At 48.7% G+C, this 18725-nt stretch overlaps 1 protein-coding gene across 1 annotated transcript; it reads left to right on the top strand.

Annotated features, from left to right (window-relative positions):
• Window positions 1–7388: 7388 nt before the first annotated feature.
• Window positions 7389–15800, top strand: MAP1LC3B (microtubule associated protein 1 light chain 3 beta). Its single transcript, XM_062500130.1, has 4 exons — window positions 7389–7512; window positions 10001–10056; window positions 12310–12416; window positions 14306–15800. The coding sequence occupies exons 1-4, from the start codon at window positions 7473–7475 to the stop codon at window positions 14478–14480; spliced, it is 378 nt and encodes a 125-aa protein (XP_062356114.1). The 5' UTR covers window positions 7389–7472; the 3' UTR covers window positions 14481–15800.
• The last annotated feature ends 2925 nt before the right edge of the window (window positions 15801–18725 follow it).

Here is an 18725-nt window from a genome sequence, read left to right as displayed (position 1 = left end):
CCAGGAAACCCTGATTCCCAAAGATCTGGATGGCCATGGATATGGGATGATGACATGACAAGTCCAGGATGCCTGGCTTATGGTACAAACAACATTGCTCCAACCCTGGGATGAGCAAATGCTCAGCTTCTCCCAGGCTGAACTGCTGCATTCTGCCCTCCAACTCTGCCCACGTGCAGGATGAGGTGTCATTTTTACTGCTGTGCTAATCCTTTGGGGCCTCAGTGATGGACAAATTTAGTGCCCACAGTTCTGATTACATTACAAAAAGCTGCTCCAAGCATCTAAACCAAGGCACATGGGTGGTGAGTCATGTAAACCAAACATCAAATCTTTGGAAATACGGCCAGAGCTGTTTTCCACCTGTAGGGAATCACATGGCTTTTCCCACTCTACATTAGGCTCAACTGGTACTTAAAAGTTCTGACACAGTTTTTGAAGACCTTGTCATGTCTGTTTGTTTAGGAACTGATGGATTCATGGAGGGGACAGGGAAAAGTACTGATGGCAAGGATTTTCATGTGAATGAAAAAAAGATGTCCTGGGTGACATTGCCTGGAGCAAAACCACGGCAGTCTACAGCACACACATGCTTTCCCCTTTTTTACCTTTCTATTTTTATCTGAACTTTATTCTTTCTCCTTTTCCACTGAATGCTCCTGCTGCCCAATCACCTTACAACCTTCTCTCCTTTCCCTCACCCACCTGACCCCTATAACCTGACCCCACAGTCTTGGCTCCGTGGGTGCTGAGCCACATTTCTCATCCATCAGAACTTTCCCTTGGCCCACTGACCCCTTTTGCAGTCCAACCCAGCAGAAGGCAGGACTGGAAAGGGCTGTGATGGACAGCCCATCACAAATCCATGCCAATTCCCACGGAGCTCTGTTGCCCCGTGCTGATTTCTGCCAGATGAAGAAGGGCAAAGGGAAAAGAGTCTGCCTGGCAGTGCCCACCTCCATCCCACACTGATGTCACCCAGAGCCCAGCAAAGCCTGGGCCAAAGCTCCCAGTGCTCCAAGTTCTCTTCTAACAAAAGAGAGTGAGGGAATCCCAGCCCTTCATCACATCAGAGAGAAGAAAAAATTGCTGTCTCAAATTTTCAGTGCTGTTCTTGTTCGAGCAACACACAATAGTTTTGGAGCCTGAGCACATCCAAGGTCTTTGAGTCCCAGAAGGTGAAGACCTGGTGCACAACAGGGTGGTTCTAACTGAACAGCACCTTCAACTTCAGTCATCAAAGTCTAAAATTGTTGCTTTCTCCCCTATCTTACCAAATCCATTATCTGAATCAACCAGCTTTGTATGTGACAGTAGGGAAAACAGGAAAAAGTGTGTTATCATCATCGTCTCCCATCCTCTGTGGCACTGTCTGAGCACCTTCCTTGGAAAACATTCCCAGAGTAATGGCCCGGAGCTTTCCAGTGCTGCTGTCTCAGACAGGCAGCTCGCAGCCCTTACCCACAGGGCTCTTGAAAAGGGATGTAGCAAAAGCAGAAATGTTATTGTTTCATTTCCCCCCAGCAATTAAGGACCTGATGCAGCTCTCCCTGTAGTCAATTAGTCTTCATGCTTACTAAAGCGCTTTGGATGGGTCCCAAAGTCAGTGTCCTCATTTTCTGTAATCCTGGAAGTGTTTACGCCTTCCCAGGCTCTGAGCAGGGATGAGCCAGCTGATGGCATATCCAGCCAATTATAACCAGAACAGTGAGGAGAGAATGATTTATTTCCCATTTGGCAAGAGGGACAGAAAAATATGGCAAGGGATAGATGAACAAACCCCTTCTGCAAGCCCTGTTTGCCACAGAGAGTATTTGCAGAATGCTTTTTTGGCATGGGCCTGCACTGAGATTTCTGCTTTGTAATGAAAATTAAAGACTCCTCCTGCCTCCTAAAAAACTGCTCCCATCCTTGGAGGGAGGACACATCAAAGAGAGAATATCCCAATAGAAAGACGGAAGAGTTTTGCTTTGGTTTCTGTAATGTGTATAGTTTAAGCTGGAAAACAGCTCTTGTCCTGAGTCTATGATTTCCCACCTCCTTGCTTTCTCTGTGGACATTGATCTCACTATATTTTGCAGGATAAAGGTTGGGCTCTTCAGGAGGAAATCCAGAGCACTGCAGAAAAGCTGCTGATGGCTCAGGAAGTGGTTACATCCTTCTGCTTTAGAGCAGAGCTCGGTGCCCTCTCTTTAACTGGCTCCCCACTGCCAGAGGGCAGGGATAGATGGAATGTTGGGAAGGAATTGGTCCCTGGGAGGGTGGGGAGGCCCTGGAACAGGTTCCCAGAGAAGCTGTGGCTGCCTCATGCCTGGAAGTGCCCCCTGGACAGGGCTTGGAGCCAGCTGGGCTAGTGGAAGGTGTCCCTGCCCATAGCAGGGGGTGGCACTGGTTAGGCTTTAAGGTCTCTTCCAACCCAAACCTTTAAGATCACTTCCAACCTTCCAACCCCAAACATTCCATGATTCTGTGATTTATGGAAGAGAGTATGATCTTTCTTCAATGTGCTGTCCTTGCCATGACGAATCAAGCCTGGATTCACGCAAGACATCACAGCACTTCTACCACAAGCAGTTCTTGTCCCTCCAGCTTTGGCCCCAGCCCAGCCTGTAGAATTTAGCTCTGTTCAACACCTGAAGCAGCTCAGTTGGCACAAGGATTCTCCTGCTGTGGAGTGGTCAGGTGTTGGGGGTGCTATTCCTGGGTGCTGATCCGTGGTTGTGCAATCCCAGGCAGCTTAAGGCAGCTCTCAACGTCAGCGAGGACAGTGTTTTCTGAAACACAGGCAACGTAGTACTCAGTTAATATTTGAACACGTGGGGGATTGCTTCAATCCTGGGAGTATCAAAAATTAGGGGAAGACCCCGTTACACGCTGTGTTATTCCACGATTTCCCCGCTCTGCCTCCCGCGCTCGCGCTGTCGTCGCTGCTTGCCAAGATGTTATGGATTTTCTGAGTGAAAAGCAGTACACAAACACAACTCACTGTTGCTTACAGCAACTGATTGACCGTGCTACATCATGAAAGCAACATCTCCCATTTAAAACTTGATCCTAGAGCCAAGAGCTGTTTGCTGGAACAGCAGGAACAGCAAGAACTGATGTCAGTTATGGTACCCAGCAATGATGTCTTGGGCAATGCTTTGTACAGGGGGAGTGCAGTGAGTTTTTAGAAAAACATTCTATGAAAATGATGTTTTTTGTGATGACTTTGCACTCATCTGTGTGTTATCTTGGATTTACCATCCATAAAACGTGTGTCTAATAGTCTAGAACACGTGGTATTCCGAAAGACAGTGTTGTGTTCCCACTGAGGGACAGGCTCAGATGTTGTTAGACCTCAGAGAAAACCCACCCTGCCAAAACGTGGGTTTTGTCTCTACCTTCACTTCTCTCAAATGACACTTTTCTACCCCCAAAACAAATATTTTACCAATCTCACCACTTCTTCCTAAAGTTCTCCTAACTCAGAAGGTGAAATTTGAAGTGTGGGAATTTGTTCTTAAGGGTAGCCACCATCCTGAGTCAAATTTAAGATGAAAACTTCCCAGAAGGGTTATTTTAAGGCACTGCAAGCAATTCTCTACAATCAGATTGTGCCTGAAAATTTCCAATAGCAGCTGGGTAATGGCTGCACACTTATTAAAAAAAAAAAAACCAAAAAAAAAAACCCAAAAAAAAAACCCCAAAACCTCACATTAATCTTGACCTAGGCTAGATCAATAAGAACAATTTGTGAGAAAAGAACTGAGGAGAGGTATCTTAATTCAGGTTGAAATGCAAGTGATTATCAGCACAGTGTCCTTCCTTTTATTTTATGGGGCTTTTCTCTCCGTGTTCCTGCTGAATTTAATACTGCTGACAGCTGCTGAGCTCCCAGCCCCACACACTGAGTGCTGTCTTCCAGGAAGGGTGCAGCACTGCAGAGGAACAGCTTCGTCTGTTCCTTGGCAAAAAAAGCTTTTTCAATCCCGTTGTACAAGAAAAATGAGGGGATGATTTATTATTCTGAATGTGAAATACACTTGTTTCATTGTGAGGCAGCTCTTGGGGGAAAAAAATAGGAAAAGTGGGAGTTTTTCCCAAGGGAAATGCTGTGAATATCAGCCATGGTTTGGAGTCATTGTTCATGCTGGATTTTTAAGAAAAAAACACCAACCCAACCTTGTGGAAGATGGAGCAGTTGGGAAAACCTGGTTTGCTTTTTTTTTTTCTTTTTTTTTTCTTAGTATTTAGTCTGGTGTATTAGGGGCAGACACGAGGATCTCAGCTCGAATCCAAACCTAGCCTGTGCTCTAACCTGCTCTGTAAATTTAGGAAATCACATCTCCTTTGCCTCATGCAAAACTAGGACTGACAGGGATTGTAGGGGATTATTTACCCCATCCTTCTCCCTGAGAAGAGAATGATTCTCCCTGAACTCTTCAGAGCAGATGTTTTACTAATTTCTCATTAAATAAAAACATCCAATGGTGATTATTCCATTTCTTTCCTAGGGAATTTCTTCTGGTGCTCAACAGTTCTTACCCTTAGCGCAGTCCCTAATTTATATGGCCTTTTCCAAGATGTAAGCTCATTATTTCTCATCCTGGCCCCGCAGCATGCAGGGAAAAACTAATTCCCTCCTGCTCTGCAGAAACCTTTTGCATATTTGAAGACGATGCAATGTCCCCTTTGGGTTAAGTCTCCTCTTCCTCAGCCTAAATGCTTTACAAAGTGTTCTAAGGCCAGGATAAAAACGCTCTGCGGCTCCATTTTCCAAGGGCTCAGTTCCAGCGCCGTCGCCGAGCCTGAAGCCAAAGCATTTTCTAAAGCAGCATTTTCTCACCAGGGATGGGGAGCTGTGCTGAGGCAGTGCTGATCCTAAAGGCTATGTCCATGCTGTCATTCCAACTGCTCCTAACACCTTCCTCAAATCCAGACTCACCAAATGTCTGTGCTGTCGACACGTAGACACGGGCGAAGGCTGAGCTGAGGAGGGAAAGGTCAGGCGAGTCTCGGTGTGGATCTAAGTTTCCTTCTCACAGTCTCTGTGGATTATTTATGAGAGGAACATGTGATAGCCCATCCTGTCAGCAGATACTCTGATTGTGGCTCTCCCCAAGCACCATATGGATGCTTTCAGCCAGAGCTGCAGCCCTGCTAACAGTCAGCTTGTGGATGCAAACCACACGGCACACAGAGCCCTGGAATTGTCAGCCCTGACACCAGGACGCACCTGTACACCCCAAAAATAACATTATGTGGTTTCACTGGAGCTCATCCTCCTGCCTTGAGCCCTCACAATTCCGAGAGCGTGGTGGAATTTCCTCAGCCTGGAAAATGTTTTTTTAAAAGGCAGGCATTTGAATAAAGAAGAGCCCCGTTGACACAGAAATTTGGGATTGCTGTTTTAAGTTGCAGATGTATCAGTGTTGTGCTGGCCATCCGTGCCTCACCTGCTATCCCTGGACACAGCAATCGCACACCTTAGGTCTGCATTTCCTTGTTAGTCACATCTTTAATGGCCTCATAATGACAGGTCACTGGAACTGCGTGACCCTGAATCACAAAATTAGGTAATGAACTCTCATTCCTTTGTGTGAGCACAGATCCACTCCAACTTCAATGCATCGCTCCACCCCAAAAATGCAAAAACACTGATAATCTCTAAGATCTTCTCCCTGTACTCCTAAGGACAATCCTGCCACAGCTCCCTGTCCCTTGGATTGTACAGTGAGATCGTGTTGCCCTATTGCTGCAAAATCACCCTTAAATTTCAAAACACAGTGCCAGGAATGTATGTGAGAGAAAGAGAGATGCAGCTGAAAGGCTCCAGCCAACAGCTTGTGTCAGAAAGCTGCTAAGCAGGAAACAGTTGGGCAGTTTAACTCACAACGTGGTATCTGTGACTGAAGTTGTGATTTAATCAATTCCTCACAAACCACATGAGATCAGGGGGTGGCTTCCAAGAGAATTGGAGCACCTGCTCCTAAAATTTTGTTCTTCAAATGTAAAGTCTACCATGTATCCATGTCAATGTGAAGGCAAACTGGTGACAGATCACTGAACTTGTACTTTTGCATGGAGAAAAGTGTTTAAGTGCTCACGTTGAAGGGGAATTTGTGGGTCACTCCAAAGTGGCCGTGGCTGCAAGTTCATGGAATCATGGAATACCAGGTTGGAGGGAACCTCAAGGATAACCTGGCCAAACCTTTCTTGGCAAAAGCGCCATTTAGACAAGATAGCTGAATCTTAAAAAGTGTCCAACATGGGAGAATCCAGCACTTTTCTGGGGAGATTCTTCTTTTGTTGCTGAAAGGGAACATGGCAGGGCATCAGGGTGGCCTTGGCTGTGTCACTGAGAACAGGGCCTGGCACTGAGGTGACCATGGCTGTGTCACTGAGGAGAACAGGACCTGGCATTGAGGTGACCATGGCTGTCACTGAGAACAGGGCCTGGCACTGAGGTGACCATGGCTGTGTCACTGAGGAGAACAGGGCCTGGCATTGAGGTGACCATGGCTGTCACTGAGAACACGGCATGGCACTGAGGTGACCATGGCTGTGTCACTGAGGAGAACAGGGCCTGGCATTGAGGTGACCATGGCTGTCACTGAGAACACGGCATGGCACTGATGTGACCATGGCTGTGTCACTGAGGAGAACAGGGCCTGGCATTGAGGTGACCATGGCTGTCACTGAGAACACGGCATGGCACTGATGTGACCATGGCTGTCACTGAGAACAGGGCCTGGCACTGAGGTGACCATGGCTGTCACTGAGAACACGGCATGGCACTGATGTGACCATGGCTGTCACTGAGAACAGGGCCTGGCACTGAGGTGACCATGGCTGTCACTGAGAACACGGCATGGCACTGAGGTGACCATGGCTGTGTCACTGAGAACAGGGCCTGGCACTGAGGTGACCATGGCTGTGTCACTGAGAACAGGGCCTGGCACTGATGTGACCATGGCTGTGTCACTGAGGAGAACACAGCCTGGCATTGAGGTGACCATGGCTGTCACTGAGAACACGGCATGGCACTGATGTGACCATGGCTGTGTCACTGAGGAGAACAGGGCCTGGCATTGAGGTGACCATGGCTGTCACTGAGAACACGGCATGGCACTGATGTGACCATGGCTGTGTCACTGAGGAGAACACAGCCTGGCACCGAGGCGGTGTCACTGAGGAGAACACGGCCTAGCGCCGAGGCCGCCATGCCTATGTGCCGCAGAGCGCCAACAGGGCACCGTGCCATTCCCGATCCCCATGGCCGTGTGTCACCCAACGAGGAACGCGGCCACACCAGCGCTGCCCCCGTGCCACGCTCAAGATGCCGGCGGGGCGAGGCGGAGCCGCCGTGACGCGGGGATCAGCTGACGGCAGAGCGGCCGCGGCGGCGCGGGGGGCGGGCGCCGGCACTCGGAGGTGTCCGCTGCCGCCGCGCAGAGCCGCCGCCGGGCCCGGGCCGAGCGAACGCCGCCATGCCCTCGGAGAAGAGCTTCAAGCAGCGCCGCACCTTCGGTGAGCGCCCCGGGGAGGGATGCGCGGTTCGGTGTGGTCCGCTGGTGCTGTCGGCCCCGGAGAGCTGCGGAGGGCGAATGGCCGGGGAGGGGAGGAGAAGAGAGGGGAGGGGGCCGATCGCGGTGCGGGCAGCGAAGATCCCCGGGCGGCTCCTGCTGACGGCGGGGCCCCGCGGGTGGCTGTGCCGCTGTCCCGGCCTGCTCGGGGCTGCGGCGGAGTCAAAGCCCGGGCCGTTCCTCCAGGGTTGTTTATTTACCCCGGCGGTTCGGGACGGGGGGGTGTAGCGGTGTGGCGAGGTGTGGGGTGACAGCTTTGCTGTGTCCGGGGCAGCTCTGCGCTGGGAGAGGGGTTTGGGGTGGGCAGATGTTTTCATGGCATCATCCATTATCGACCGCAAAACTCCCAGGAGCCTGGAAACATCCTCGGTGCGTGTGCCAGGAGCTGGGCCTGCCCTTCCCTCCGGTGTCTGCTCAGTGTCCGGCGGCCTCTGCGCCAGTGGCAGCGGAATTAAAGCTGCCCTGGCAGCCGGTGCCTGGCGCGGGGAGCGGAATTCTCCACCCGGGCAGCCTCGGCTGGGCTGGGGCGTGCGGCTCCTGTCCTCTGCTCGGCCGTGGAAAACCAGCAGGGCATCGAAAAGAGCTGTGTAATGATGGCTGGGAAAATGAGATTAGTCCCTTTCGAGAAGGAGCAGCCTCGGTAGAGCCGTGCCACGCTTCTGTGTGCGCTCAGGATGGGAGCGGAGCAATGCGAGGGCTCGGGATCTGCCCTTGTGTGTCAGTGAGGGAGGCTGGAGCGCTCTGCGAGGGTAACGCGAACTGGCAGCGTAACCTATTTCTGCATGAGCTATAAAATCCCGTACGTGAGGGGGAATTGGTGGAAGTAATTGATCCAGATTTTCCTTTCTTCCTGCCTTTGGGTTAAAGTCAAGCTGCTTAAGAAAGCCTCGCCTTTGCTGTTGTGGTAAATGTAAGCTGTTCCCTGCGCTGAAGCAGGGAGGATGTTGATCTGACAGAAGTCTGTGTTTGTGCTGCCCCTTTTCTCGGAGCCTCCCAAAACTGTTGTTGACCCCATCGCCTGTCAGCAGCCTCTGTTGCAGGTATTAAGTTCAGCTAGGATGGCAGCCAAGCAGTTGTCACTGCAGCTACTGTCGTCAGAGAACAGTGTTTATCTGTGGCTGACTGGGGCCCGATTTTGAACACGCCACGCACAATAATCTCCACGATTTGCCCGATTTATGTTCCTGCTACTCCAGGGAGTTCTGCTGAGTAACATTGCTGTGAACAAACCTGTTCCAGCTGAAAACTTCGTGCTTGCCAGGTGGATGGTTGGTCTGGCTCTCTCCATGTATCTTTTGTGTTTCTAGTTAATCTTAAAAAGTATTTTAACGAGGTGGAACTCGGCCCTTGGAGAGCTCCCGCTGGGCTGTGGGAATGTGGCTCGGGATGTGAGGTGGTTTTCAGGTGAAGGCTTCACGTGCTCCTTGCCTGAGCTCTGCTTGATTCACCTGCAGCTTCAAATGGTGATTCACGGGAGCTGCATTCCTTGCCGGGCTCGTGAGGAGGATGTATTCCACGGCACGAACACGGGCTGAGGACACTCAGGGATGTTATTGCTGAGTGTCCTGCCATTAGCATTCCAACGGGGAGCTGGCCTAAGTGCTTCTCTCCCTAGGCAGGTGTGTGTTCAAGCCGTGATGCAACACTAAATCATCTCTCTTAGAACCTGAAAACAGCCTGGAAAGCCCCGTCCTGCTGAAAAACAGAGAGGTTAAAATTGAGGTCACTGAATCTGAAAGTAGGCAGGGGACACACAGATGAAAGCAACCGGGCTGTTTACTCTGCCTCGTGTACTTAGGCCCGGTTCATGATACCTGTTCTATTAATATTTCTGTCTGAGGAGAGGTGAACTTTATCCTGAAAACTGGCATGGAGATTGGCAAAATGTGTAGGTCCGGCAGAGGCTCCAGCAGCTCCTCCAACAATGGGTGCGGCCGAGTCAAAATAAAACCTGGAATTCAGTAACGTGAGAGCTCACGAGGAAAGCTGAGGCTGCCAGGCTTAGGCCAGTCCCGGGGCTCAAATAATTGTTGACCATTTCCTCTTCTGGGACCTGACAGAAATAGCACAGGGTATTTAGTTGTTAACTTGGGTGGTGTAATTTGAGGCCTTAACTGTGTGAGGTTAAATGTGTGCTTCAGTGGGCAGAAAGTGAGCTCTGTGGGGAGCAGAGGATCTCCTTTAACACTTTCCAGGAGTGCCAGGCAGGTGCACACAGTGCTTGTCACCTTGGGTTAAGGAGCAGGGGATCAGCTGTCATAGGAGAGGCTGTACTGATAGTGCTGGCCCATTTGGAAATTGCTTTGCCTGAATTTCCTCTTCTGGCTTTTCATGACACGTGGTCCCTCTCTTATTTCAGGAGAAATAAGGAAATAACAGCATTAACTGTGAATGTTCAAACAGAATTTTTTTTTTTTTTTAATCCCTTGCAGAACAAAGAGTGGAAGATGTACGACTGATTCGGGAGCAGCATCCCACTAAAATACCAGTAAGTCCAGTTCTTTTAATTTTTTACTTTCGGTTTCCAGTCTCATGTTCTTTTTAGCATTTAGAAACCTGTGAAAGAGCTGTCCCGAGGAGACCAAATGCAAATGTGTCTGTTCAGGGTGGCTAAGCCTGGATTTCAGGAGCATTCTCATGGAGTAATTCTCACCGTTGCTGTGGTGGAGCAAGGTGCTCACAGGGGCTGGAGGAAACGGTGTTTCCGGAGTTTTGCAGTTGTGTGTTGTAACTTGGAAGACAACCATACCCCAGCTCTTCTCTCTGTGGTTTTCTTCTCCAAATTCACAGAGGCTCACCAAGAAGAGTAGACATGAGTGTAGAGGCAGATACGGATTTGCTCATCAGCTGAGAAGGACAGAAATACTTTTCTCCTGGGAATGGGGCTGTGTTTTTAGGTCTCCAAAAATGCTGCTGGGCTGTCCAGCTCACTGGATATCACCCTCACCTTGTCACTCTTCAGCTGCTCAGCTCCAAATGCTGCCTAAGTTTGTATTTTATTTTACTTACGGCATCCTCAACATTAAAAATGCAGAGAATATCCAACAAGCAGAAGGCATGGATTGTGTTTTGTCACTGATGAGTTCTTCAGCAGAGGGAACTGAACGGGACCCTCAGCCTTTGGCTCTGTGATGAGATTTGGTGACCCCAAATTGTGTGGAAATTCTGCTGTGAACCAACTGGTGAAAACTGAGCGAGCTCACTGACAGAAGCTGATGTAGAAACAGAAACCAAAAGGCTTTCAGCTTTCCTTGGGCTTCAGACTCCTTCACCTTGGAGCTGCCACTGCTGCTTCCCTGTGCAGTTGGACAAAGAAACAAGGAATACTTCACAGCAGGGATTTTTTGACTTTTTTGGAATGTTGCATTTCCCCAAGAGACACTTTCCTTGCAAATCTATTTCCTGACAAATACTGCTTTTTCACTCATCTTTCAGAGACCGCTTAGCCATAGTCCCAAGCTCTGTGACCACAAATTGAAAGCCAGGGATTTATGGCAGAACTTTCACTTCAAGTCAGCCATGGACAGGTTCCAACCAAAAATTCAGAAGTACCTAAGGAACTTGCTGGAGATGTGGTGGTGCAAACTCCCAGCTATCCCTGCTGGGATCCCTGGAGTCTTTCTGGGCCACTCACTGCCTCTTTATTGTCATTAGCAGTTCTGGATGAGATAAGGTGGCAATGTCACACTAGATAATAAATGTCTCCTGTGCTGTCAACATCCTTCATTCTGCTGTTGGAAATACCTACTAACTGCTTAAAAATAGTGGGGCTTTGTTACCCAGAATGAGCCAGCATTTATTTCAACTGATGTAAGGCTCTTTCTCTGGTAGAATTCAATCAAAGTCTCTTCACCTGTGCAACTTTTCAAGATCAACACAGCCAGACCCCGTGAGCATGGAAAGGAGCCAAGGGACTGGTGTCACGTAGCTCCTGTTGACTGAAAATCAACAAACCCCACATGGCCGTGGAAACAGGAGTTCTGAGATCACTTCTTAAAAGCAGGAACTACCCTCAGTTGCTGGGCAGGGTGCTCCTTAAATTGGGAAATCTGCAGTTTCTCTGTGAATTAAGTGGTTATTACACAGCAGTCCTGGCAGAGTTACTGGTTCCTGAGCGTGCTTGAGGAAATTTTCTTCTTAATTTGGAAATTGGAGGGGTTTATACCCTTCCAAAGTAGTTTTTTCTTGTGTATTAGAGGAACCATGGGGGGTGAATGGAACAGCAGAGTCATCTGGAGTGGTAGTTCTTAAAGAGATGGCCTGAAACTGGAGAAATTCCAGTGAACACTGCTTGATCTGGAAGACCTCCATAGCAGCACAAACCCCTGGTGAGCCACTGCAATGTGTTAGAGGGAAGTGGGCTTGATATTTCCTTGGATTTCCTTGTTGCTGGATAATTCAGTGCTGGGTTAAATGATTGCAGCAAAGGAACTCTTTCAGGAATTGCACTTAAGCTGTGGATGTGTGCTGTAAAATCCCTGTGTGTTACCCCTCTGTGCAGTGACTCTTGCAAACAGAACAGAGGAGCACGTGAAGATAATTAATTCTCATGGAAGCACAGAGTTATTTGGGTTGGAAAAGATCTTTCAGATAATTGAGCCCAACCTTGAATTGTTGCTTTTCAGATTGGAGATGCTGCATTCACAGATGAAGGGAAATGGAGCTGGGAGATGAGGGGAGATGAGGGCACCAGACACTGTTCCTGCCTTTCACATCTTCTGCTTTTTGTGTTTCTTCCCAGGTGATCATTGAAAGGTACAAGGGAGAGAAGCAGCTTCCAGTTTTGGATAAGACCAAGTTCCTGGTGCCAGATCATGTCAACATGAGCGAGCTAATCAAAATTATCAGGTAGTATTGCTGGGATTCCAGTGTGAACTGATCAACCTGGGCTGTGATGCTCTGTTAATTCCCCCCCCAGTGCACTTGGGAGGTATAAATGGAAAATTCATCTAATGAGCAGTAGAACAAATTCAGGAGAAGGTGCTTTCCATTTTGCTTTGCTGGGAAAAGCCCATTCTGGAGAAGCTGGGCTTCTGCTTCCAATAGAAATAACATTCCCAGAGCTGTAGGAGGGAGTCTGGGGCTGTAAATCCCTGTCTGACATGGGTCCTTCTACCCAGGGCTCCAGTGCTTCCTGCTTGGCTATTTTGGGATGCCTCCTCTCTCCTGCTACAGAGTCCCCCCTTGGGAGCGGCTGCCTCTTCCACCCACTGGGAAGGGGAGTTTGGGCTTGGAGCCAGAGCTCTGTGCTGCTGCTTGGGGATGCTGTTGGCATCCTTCAGGAACTGAAGTTTTCCTCAGTGACAGCACTGAAGCCTGGGAAACACCAACTCAGGCCAGAGTGTTTCTGCCCTGGCTGCTTGTTCAGCTTACAGGAAAGGCTGAGGGAAACAGCCTCGAGTTGTGTGGTCAAAAACTGTGGTCAGAAATTCTGCTAGAAGTGCATCTCTGCTGGCTCAGCAGCAGTGTTTGGTTAGGAAGGGTTCTTCAGGGGTAACTGGGAAGTGAGCAGCAAACCAGAGCTTGTTTTGTGGTGGTCACACTGCAGCAGGAGCTGGTTCATGGATGCCACGGGCTGTGGGAGTTATCCAGGGTCTCCAAACAAAAATTATGACAAGCAAATCCCAGCTCCTGCAGAGCAGATAGGGCTTTGGAGACAGGAATGAGGTTGCTCAAGTCTTCCAGAGTTTCTCAGGAACGTGAAAGGCCCTGGGCAAAGAGGTTAACTGCAGGCTGAAGGATTTTCCCACCTTTTTTTTTGCTGGCTTTACTGTTAATGAGTAACTTGGTGCCTCAGCCAGCTCCAGTGATGCAGAGCAAAGCCCATCCTTCCCAAACCTTGCAGAGCTGCTGCATTCCCTCAGCCTGCTGTCTCTGGGGTGATTAGAGTCTGGCTTTGGAAGGGTGTCCCTGTCCAGGGCTGTGGTTGGGAGCTAAATAAATCCTTGTTTCCAGCTGTCCCTCAGCAGCCAGTGGAAGCAGCAGGAAACTCTTCTGATCTATTCTTTCCTTCTTTCTTTGGTGGTAGCTCCGCTCTCCCAAGTTGCTGTTGCTCACATGGTTTATCAAGTGGGCAGAGCTGCTCTCTGCAGACCTGCTCTGAGGAGGCAGTTCAGCAGAAACACCCATTTCCCCTGAGCTGGAATGATCAAGGGAAATGCAGAAATCAGCTGTTTCCTGTGCCAGGCTGTTTGTGCAGCCTGTGGCTCCCTGCCCTTCCCACCATGCTTCTCCTGGGAGGGAGGAGGACAGGGAGCAAGATGCTCCAAGGTTAAACCCAGGCCATTGCAGAGCTGGAGACAAAGCGAGTTTAAAAGTTGCCCAGGTTTTACAAGGAAGCTCTGACTGTCCTTCCCAGTCTTCCCAAGGACCTCTGGGTTTTCATTCCAGTGAGCTGCCAGCCAAAGGTCCCTGATTATGCTAGGGGTGCTTCTTCCCAGTTCCTCCAGTTTAATGCCCTTCTGGAGTGCAGCTTTTCCCCTGAGTGAGGGCTCTGCCAGTGGATGCACCTGCCTGGATTTAGCGGAGGAATTCACTCCAGTTTTGAGGGACAGGGCTGGGTGGGGACGTGCGGAGAAAAGGTGCCCGTGACCGAGGTTGGAATGAGATGAGCTTTATTTAAATCCTTCCACCCCAAACCATTCCCTGTTTCTCTGCTGCGACCTTGCTGCTGTCGGTGTTGAGGACCGTCCGTTGCCATCTGTCCTTTGTCCCCGTTTCCCCTCACCCCTCCCCAGGCGACGCCTGCAGCTGAACTCCAACCAGGCCTTCTTCCTGCTGGTGAACGGGCACAGCATGGTGAGCGTGTCCACGCCCATCTCCGAGGTGTACGAGAGCGAGAAGGATGAGGATGGCTTCCTGTACATGGTCTACGCCTCTCAGGAGACCTTCGGAGCGCCAGCTTCCGCCTAGGACACGCCAGCAGCCCTAGCCTAGGATTTGGGTTGACCCTTGGCCATCACCCCCCACTCTTCCCCACGCACCCCCCAGGGAAAGAACCGGATGTCACCTACGCTCTCAGTCCTTAGCATAGTCTTGCTTTAGCAGGTGTCTCATCTCACCTTGCCTTGTTTGTGACTATTAAACAGTACAGACGAGCACCTCCAGCTTTGAAACCTGCCCTAATAATAATCCACACAGGCACATTTACAGGTCTGGACCTGATGAACGGAGCCCAGTTGTGCATGTGACACTTGCAGAGAAAGGGACACTCGATTTACTTTTAACAAGCAAACAGGCACCAGGAAGGAACTAAAGTGTTTCCTGTGAGTTTGCTGGAAAAATCTCCCTACAATTCCTTAAATTTTTTGGTTTTAAATGGGAAGGTTTCTCATGAGAGCAAATGCATTTTAATGTTCCAAAGGGGAGCATTTTCTTCTGCAGCTCCATCAGACTCCTGTCAGTGCTGCAGGGAGTTAAGGCAAGTGCTCGGGGTGAGCTGGGGAAGGCCAACTCTTTGTGTCTCCGGGTTTTGGGCGCCGCACGCTCAGGGGCGGTGCCGGTTTCTGGAATATTCATACCAAACACCACAGCTTTATCGTAGTTTTAGGAAGTGTCTAACTGTAAAATGCACACCCAAACAGGTAACACTGAAATAAACTCCAGTCTGTTATGAATTCCCAATCCCTGTGTGTTCATCTGAGCTGGCTTCCAGTGATCCTTAGGATCCTTAGGATCACGCTCCTGGCCCGGAGGTCGGCCGTTCCCGTGCCTGGCAATCGGGAGAAGCTGCTCGGAGCCGGGAGTTGACGAACAAACGATTTGTGGCACGGCTGGAGGTTCCTGGGCAGGGAGCAGGCTGTGCAGAGGGGAGCTGTCCCGTGGGACAAACCTGTGTTTGTGCAGCGCTGTCCAGCGAGGCGTGCCGGGATCCCCGTGGTGTCCGTGTGTCCCCGGTGTCACCGGCGGGGACAGAAGCAATACAGCAGCGCCTGGCACTGCGCGGGGTGCACGTGTTGTACCTCCTCCACCTTGTACCTCCTCCACTCTTTGCATGCATCTCCTTCCTCACGGGGCCCCCCTGCCCGTTTTTTATTGTCCTTTGTGTTTTTACTCCGACGTGAACTTTTCGATGCAGCTTGTTCTCTTGTTTAGTTCTGTTCGTGTAAGAACTCGTTTAACTCATTAACTGACAACTGTACTTGTAATTACGACGTGATCGACTGATATTCCTGTACAAAATGTTGCTTTTTTAAAATTAATACAGTGCTGATATGGATGGATTACATCCCAACTTAATTTTGGCTCGTGTGGTTATTCCTAGGCATTTTCACAGCAAAAACAATTAAAGGAATTAAAAATAATTCCTTCCTACTGCCAAGCTGGAGAAGCCCCCACATGGCTGAATCCCTTTAAAATGAAAGTCAATACTAAGGGATTCTGTTTAACTCTTTATTTTCCATACATTAAATTTACTCAGATAAAAACATTCTAAAAATGTACAATTTAACTTTTAACAAAGTATAATAAAACATAAAAATCCCAATACCAGAATACTTGACATTTACAATTCAAAATCAAATTAGCTGAATATTAAATATTTACAAAACTATTTAAAATATTTATAAAGTTACATGCAGAATTTGTAATACTAGAAGTGATCGAAGTAAAAGAAATGGCTCAAATGGAGCAGGAATTTCCTTCATTCCTAATGGAAAGTTATGTCCAAGAGAAGCTGTTAATCTGCACTTGAAAACACACAGGATTTGCTTTCTGCTTCAGTACCAACACAGTTCTTGTGTACATCAGGAACATTTCAGGGAACAAATGGGTAATTCCAAGGGTTATTACAAGAGCTGTGGGGCCTCAACCAGCCAAAGTGATTCCTACTCTCACAAATGCTCAATTACATGGGTTTTTGTCCAGATTTGCCTGTGTTCATCCCACTTACAGGTGTCCCAGACTAGCCCGAGTCCAGTGCTCCAGGGTCCCCCTGGCACAGCTCTGCTCCCCTGCAGGATTTTGGGAGGAGCTTTGCTCTGCCTGGTGCCCCAGCTTGGCTCATCCCAGGATATCTCTGCCCTGGGATTTGGGGGAATGGCCAAGGCTTGCTGCTGGACTGTTACTTTGGGAAGTCTGGTGCTTAACTTGCCAAGATTTAATGACAGTGCTATGAAAAGGTTTCACAAAAAGCTGAGTGTGACAGAGCTGAATAAAACCCAGTTTTGATAAAATTTAGTAACGGTTAGAATGTAGTTTTCAATAAAAGTGGAGTGGAACCCTCTGATCAGCATCTTGGTTCCATCTCCTCCCTCTCTGCTCTCCCCATTAGGATTGAGCCCAGAATATTTATTAATGCTTAATTTGCAGGGTGAGGAGGAGTTTGCTGGAAATTCCATCCTATTTCAAGGCTTTCCATCATCCAATGGAAAATGCAGCTGGAACTGTAGCACTGCTGCTCCCTCCCCTGGGAAAGGCTCCTCCTTGATTCTCTGTGCCCCAGCAGGGAGATGACTGGGGATTCCCTTCCCTCTTATACTGAAAAATCATTCCCACTCCCCAATGAAATCCAGCTGGGGAACTAATTATTTTTATACTTGCAGGACAAAGATAGGGCTAAATAACATTCTTTGAAATCTCCATCTTTTAATGTACAAAAATAGGCTTTAAGAACTGGTTCCTTCAGGCAGGGCAGCTGGAACTCTACTATTCCAACCCAAGCTGCCTTGCTTTTTAGGGGAAGAAAGATAGATTTGTGCCTTTTAAGAACAGATTAGGGACAGTTTTATGGAATTAAGGTGCTCTGTTCGAACTTACCAACTTTGGTTGTTCTGGGTACAGAGTGGAGGGTGTTCACTGGCAGGTCTGAAGCCCCAACTCTCTGGGATTTGGGGAAGGCTCTGAGGTTGCTGCTGGCTCACCAGGTTTTCCTCTCGGACACTCATGTTGCCTCCAGGTCCTTCTGGATTGGATCTTACTCCAAACCCAGACCCAACCGTTCCAAAGCGTCACCCAAACGCAGCCATGAGCCACTTGAAGAAACATCAGCCTTAACTTGACACAAAGGAAACAATCCCAAAGAAAGGAATGAAACAGTTTGCTGGAAACATCAGCCTTAACTCTACACACAGGAAAGGATCTTAAAGAAAGCTCTGGAGAAAGGAATGAAACAATTTGCTGGACAGAAGTTCAGTTTTACAGTCCTTTTGATATGATTTTTTTTTCCTGTGATGAAGATCAGACACAACTGTGCCCAGCCTTGGGCAGTAAAACGAAACACAACTTGTACAGAAATGAGAAATTACTTTTTTTTTTTTTTTTTTGCTGCTGCTGTTTTTTGCTGTTTCAAGAGGGTCTTGAACACTCACATGTGTGTTGCAATAGTTTCTTTAAATACAATTTTAAAATACTGTTTTAAAAAAAGTGAAAAAAATAACAACAACAATAATAGTAACACTAAGTTTGGCTTTCAGCACATGTTCCAGGCCACTGGAGAGACCCTCAAAGCTGCAAATAGTAAACATGGAACTGCACGTTTTCCTTGGGCATGATGCAGTGGGACAGACTGTTCCTACCATTGTCTCAAGCTCATTAAGGCAAAGTAAATTGCATTGTCAGTTTTCATCCCTTTAGTGTTGTAGGTCTGAAGGTTGTTCATGGGAACACAGGGAACATCCTCAAACGCAGGCAGAGCCAAGAGCTGGGCTGGGGATACACAAATCAGGGGGTTCTTATTGCATAGCAATAAAAAGGATTTTTTGTTTGTTTGTTTAAACCAGCTGTTCTGCAAATTCAGATTTTGGATCCCTCCCTGGGCCGAGCTGGGTTCTGCCCACCCACATTCCCGAGGCTCATGATCCCCAGAGGCTGAGACTGCCCTTGCAGAGACAGGGACACAGGGATGGCCCAAAATGTTCCTTTCCTATAAGCAGGGCCCAGGAAGGGCTGAGCTCCCCCCTCCCACAGCCCCATCTCCTGGGGGCAGCTCTGCACAGCTCCAAACCCTCCTGCTCCCACAGGACTTCCCAAGTCACTGCTCCACTACAAGTCCTATGGATTCATCCTGCTGTAAGGAATACCTCCAAGTGTAAACAAGGCTTCAGACTTTAAAGGTGTCTCCCAAATTACAGGATGCAAAGATCTCTCTGTCAGACACTTTCACAGAGGATGCCTCACCCATTTAATGCCGTCAAAATTCCCTGCGGGGAGCCATGAGGA

Source organism: Cinclus cinclus, chromosome 11 (assembly GCF_963662255.1).
Source record: "Cinclus cinclus chromosome 11, bCinCin1.1, whole genome shotgun sequence".
Taxonomy (NCBI): Eukaryota; Metazoa; Chordata; class Aves; order Passeriformes; family Cinclidae; genus Cinclus; species Cinclus cinclus.
The sequence above is the reverse complement of the archived record's forward strand: the minus strand, read 5'-3'. Positions and strand labels throughout refer to the sequence as shown.